The sequence below is a fragment of the Trypanosoma grayi genome (genome assembly GCF_000691245.1).
Source record: "Trypanosoma grayi strain ANR4 Tgr_1143_V1, whole genome shotgun sequence".
Lineage (NCBI taxonomy): Eukaryota > Euglenozoa > Kinetoplastea > Trypanosomatida > Trypanosomatidae > Trypanosoma > Trypanosoma grayi.
Genome location: NW_008826762.1, coordinates 1 through 4,908, shown reverse-complemented (window position 1 = coordinate 4,908; position 4,908 = coordinate 1). Strand labels below are relative to the sequence as shown.

The window sequence follows — 4,908 nt, the reverse complement described above, 5'->3', positions numbered from 1 at the left end:
GACGACGACGACGAGGCGCCACCGGAGCGCGTCGGTGTGGCGGCCTCCGTGAGCGCCTGGCCGCGCCCGCGCTGGAGCACTACACGCTGTGCAGCCGTCAGCGACATGCGTGGCAGGCTCCACGAATTAATGGACATGAGCGGTAACGAGAATTCAACCTTTTCATAATTCTGGCCGCTCATGCTGCTGCCGCTGCTGTCGTCGTCGCCGATCGGCCGTATTGCGATGCGGTAGTTGGAGATTTTGAGGTCGCTGCGCACACACTCCCCGTCCTTGTCGCCAATCGGGTGAAGCAGGGCGGCGGCTTCACTGTCATTAGCGGAGTGCTGAATGCTAAGGTAGTTCAGCTCACCGGCTAGTGTGCCAGGGGGCGCACCTACGGACATGCCCCCGTGCGCGCGCACCTTTCTGTAGGGGCAGGCAAGAGAGGGGCGTCAGGACGGCGCGCGTCGAGAAAAATAAAGAGGAGAGAACACTCTAAACGGGCCTCACGCCCCATCACCTCCCCGACAAAGCGGAAAACAATAATAAAGACAATGGGAACAACAAGGGCAGTGCCCTTCGTGAAGGAGTCGACGCAAAGACTCGCCACTACACCGTTTTTTTTTTTTCTTTGTCTTTGTGTTTGCCGCCCTCGTTCCTGAATCAGGACGCACACCCACACAGCCACACACACGTAGAGAGAAAGAGAGATACACACAGACAGAGAGAGAGAGAGAAAGAGAGAGACATTGAAATCGAGGAAGACAACGAGAGCAAAAAAGAAACGCACCTATATATGCGTTCTCCCACTCACTCAGTGTAGATCTATGTACCTGCTTGCGTGCAGCGAGGCGCCCCATGATTTGCTGAGATCATTATTCTGGAGAGCGCGGCCAACGCATACCTCCCGCTGCCGTCCATCTCCTCTAATGTCGCTTTCTTCGTCTTTGGCCTCGTTGTCGCTGCCCCTGTCCTTGGCGCTGTTGCTGCTGCCACTGCTGCTACCACTGCTGCTACCACCACCACCACTGACATTGCCAGCCCGCATGCGCAGCTTGATGGCTTCCGTCGTCAAGAGACTATGCGCGCCGCCCGCGTAGAAGCCCTCGTCATAGGCACGCAGCGGCTTGCACAACGGCGTTGAAAGCGCAGTAGAGCTGCACGACGCGCCGCCGGCCACCGGGCCCCGCCGCGCAGTAGCCAAAGAAGTAGCGGCAGGAACACCAGCGGCCACACCCTGCTTCGACTGCAGTGGGAGTGACACCATGGAGTGGGAGGGCCGCAGCAGCTGCGTCGACGCGCCGACGCCGTGCCGCGCGAGAAGCTCGGCAATGCGGGTCTTTGCCGTCTCGGCGAAGAACACTCGCTTGCCGGCGGCCCCCGGCACAACCCCCGTTGACACTGGAGAAGCAGCAGCGCTGCCGTCCAAGACCGTGACGCTAAGGAACGCGCCAGGGGTGTTCTGCGGCCCAGCGAACGCCAGCGTAAAGGCGCGCTCCGCGCGTGCGCGTGCGCGGGGCGTCAGTGGCGGTGTGATGCCGCCGTCCCCACCACCATGGAAGCACGTGGACGCAATGGCCGCCTTCAGTTCGTCTGCGCTGTGGGCGCCGAACGCCGTCATTACATCCCCCGCCGCTGACGCCCCGTTGCAGCTTGCCTCCACAATGATGTCCACGACGGCGTCGAAGTCTATGAGGTGCGTCACTGGTGGCCTATTCGCTGGCTCCGCGTTCAGCAAGATGCCCTCCACGTCGCCGTCGCTCGCAAGCCGCAGCGTGCTAACCTTGTTGCTGCTGCTGTCATTATCGTTGGTGCCGAGGCGCGAACTGAATGCCCTGGCCAGTTCATTTGCCTGGCGGCGCTCCTGCAGCAGGTCCGATGCGTAGCGCGTCAGCCTCGGCATCCCGCAGAGCGCCCCGCAGTTGACGAGCACCACCAGCGAGAGGTGCGACAACGCCACGTGGAGCTCGCTGTTTTTCCTGTCGCTTGCCACGCCCTCCTGCAGTCTGTACACAATAGATAGCGCGAAGGGCAGCGTGGGGGCGCCGCGACACTGGAGCACCGCCGCCACTACCCGCCCAATCTCTACAACACACAGCGGCGTCACCGCCCGCGCGCCGCTAACAACAGATACGACCCAGCTCTCGGCAGCCGCAACGTCCTGCCCGTCTGTGGCGAGCTGCGGCGCTGACATCCATTCCGCGGCATCCGCGTTTCCGCCGCCATCGTCATTGTCAGCCGACGGGGGGATTCCTGCGATGAGGCCCACTAGTACTTGCGCCGCGTACACCTGTGTCTCGTCGTGTGCGTCGAGAAATGGCGCGATGGTGCCTATCACGTCGATGTCGCCGCGGTCAGTGGGCGGCACAATGCGTACGTACGCACACGTAGCGGCCAACGCCCGCAGTGCTACCGCGGCTGCCTTGCCAGGCGCTGCCTCCCGCACGCAAGTGAGAATGCCGGTGAGGAGAAGGTGCAATTGCGGGGCGTTGTGCCACTTGTGGGTGGTTCGCATGAGCGCCAGCAGCAGATCCAACCGTAGCCTCTCCGCTGCAGCCGCCGTCGCCGCGGTTGTGGCCTCGGCAATGTTCATGCTGCGCACCACCTCGAACACCAGCTGGGGGCGTCCACCGGTCATGCATACCTCGTCGGCGCAGACAATCAGTGCGCGCACGAAGGTCATGCCCGCCACGTGGTCATTCTCACTTTTACTCCCCGCCGCCCAGCGGGAAGCAACAAGCCTACAAAGAAACTGGCACACCGAGAAGCCGAGCCGCTGCGGCCGCCGCTCCATCGCCCGTGCCAGGGAACGAAAGACGAGGCACGGAAATACCGGCATCGACCAGGCTTTCTGCGAGGTGATGAACTCCCCGACAAGCTGCAGGAAGCGGTGCACCCCGGCAATCGACACGCAGCCAGCCACCGCCCCAACCCCCCACGACAAGGCGCAGATGTGCGCCATGTCGCGCTCAAGCGTGTCGGTGGGAAGCGCGACGCTGTCGAGTGGACCACCACCACCACCACCTTCCTGCAGCTGCTGCAGGAACTCAGCGGGCCCGGGTTGTGACCGCTTGGACGCGTCCGCGTGGCGCAGTGCTCCCATGAGGTTCTGCAGGAAGGGCAGCACGAGGCGATCGGCAAGGATCGCCAACGCCCCATTCAGGCAAAAGGCGATGTTCCCCAAAGCCACAACGCCGGCGTGGCGGCAGCGCAGCGCGGCGGCGTCCCCGTAGCCACTACCGAGCTTCTCCACGCACATGCGCTCCAGCGGCACGAGCAGGCGATCCTTGCTGTCAGTGATGAGGCGGCGCGACTGCTCACCGTCGGCGCGGCCGGCGAGCTTGTAGCATAATACCGCCAGCACATCTGCCGCGCCGATGCGGTACTCCATCGCGGAGTGCGAAAAGAGCGTGGAAGACATGTCAATGGAGTGCGGCACGAAACCGCTAACGTCGTCAGCGTGTGCTATGAGTTCGCGCAGCATATGCACACCAACCATGACACGCTGCACCTTCTGCCGATTGAGGTAGATGGCGATCAGCTTGGATATCTTGCGGCACACGCGTGGGATGCGCTCTGGGTTGCTCGCGACGTAGCTCTCCAGCTTGCCGAGCGCGTCCTGCACTGGCCCGTCGTGTGGGTCATCGGGGTACACCGCGAGCACGAAGTTCTTGAAGCGCAGCCTCTTCTGCGGGGCGCACGTGTTGCCCATTCGCGTCGGCGTGCGCCTGCACACACCCACACCCACACCCACACACAGACTCGTCCCCGGTGGCCCGGCGAGCAGAGTATGCGCAGGTGCGCGTTGGAGGAAGAAGAGGCGGAAGAAGACTGGAGGCCACGCGCCAAGCAAGACACAGACACAGACACATGCACACAGAAAGAGATACACAGAGAGACATATCATCCCTTTTCACTTGTTTTTTTTGTTTTCTGTTCAACCGTCTCCTTCCCTCCGCTTCAGCCGCAGAAGCTCTACCTCTCTCCCTCTCCCCCTCTCCCCCATACAGACACACACGCACACACATACACATATCGCCATCATTGGCGCCGCGGCAATACTTCGCAATGCCCTCGCGGAGCGCCTGCAGCGGCAGGCCCGTCACGTTAATGAACAGTCGCCCTCGATTCCCGCAATTGAGTCGCGCGGTGGTCCCCGCCTCTTCTCTTACCCTGGTGCTGCAGCACAACACACTATTCTGCACTTCCGCAGGTGGGCATTGCGCTACCGTACCATCTGCGCGGCTGTTCACGTGCTGCTCTCCGTTCCTTGTTCGCGTTAATGTCGCCGCCCCACTTCCGCCTTCTTTTCCTTTGTTGGGCCTTCGTGGCGCACGAGGGAGAATTAACAAGGAGGCACATCCGCGTGTGTCTGAGTGGCCACGCAACACGCCTCGCTCGTCAAGCCTGTACCAAGGCTCTCGCAGTCACATGTGTGTTTCTGTGCATACAAGCAATGAAGTCGGCTCTCTACGCCATTATTTCTTTCCCTTTTTTTTTTCTTTCCTCTTCCTCTCCCACACACCCTTTCGCACACACACACACACACACACCAATCTCTTCGGAGTCTGTGGAGGCAGGGCCGTCACCCCGTCCACCACCACAGCTGTGTGGGGGACGGCGCCGCCACCGCCCCGCCTCGCCGCCATTGCTCTAGCTGCTGTCGGACGCCTCTTCTAGACGCTGAATTCGCCGCAGCAGCGACTGGGAGACGATCGCCTTGGGGACCTCCACCTCCTCGTCACTGTCAGACACGTTGACGGTCTTTCCGCCGCGTGCCTTTGCTTTTGGTTTGGGTTTTGCTTTTGCCTTTGGGCTCCTGGCAGGTGGTGGCGGCTTCCGCGCCAACGCTACAGGGCGCCGTTGCTGCCGCCGTCGCTTTTGCTGTTGTTGTTCTTCTTCATCATCATCATCATCATCATCATC

The 4,908-nt window shown here is 61.7% G+C and overlaps 2 protein-coding genes across 2 annotated transcripts; both read right to left on the bottom strand.

Annotated features, from left to right (window-relative positions):
* Nucleotides 1-2: 2 nt before the first annotated feature.
* DQ04_11431010 (putative zinc-binding phosphatase) lies at nt 3-386 on the bottom strand (the record flags this gene model as incomplete). Its single annotated transcript, XM_009316522.1, has 1 exon — nt 3-386. A coding segment is annotated over one exon (384 nt), but the record flags the coding sequence as incomplete, so codon positions are not given.
* A 410-nt stretch (nt 387-796) lies between these two features.
* DQ04_11431000 (hypothetical protein) lies at nt 797-3,694 on the bottom strand (the record flags this gene model as incomplete). The annotated part of the gene is made up of 1 exon (XM_009316521.1): nt 797-3,694. One exon carries the CDS (start codon nt 3,692-3,694, stop codon nt 797-799), a length of 2,898 nt encoding a protein of 965 aa, XP_009314796.1.
* Between the last annotated feature and the right edge of the window lie 1,214 nt (nt 3,695-4,908).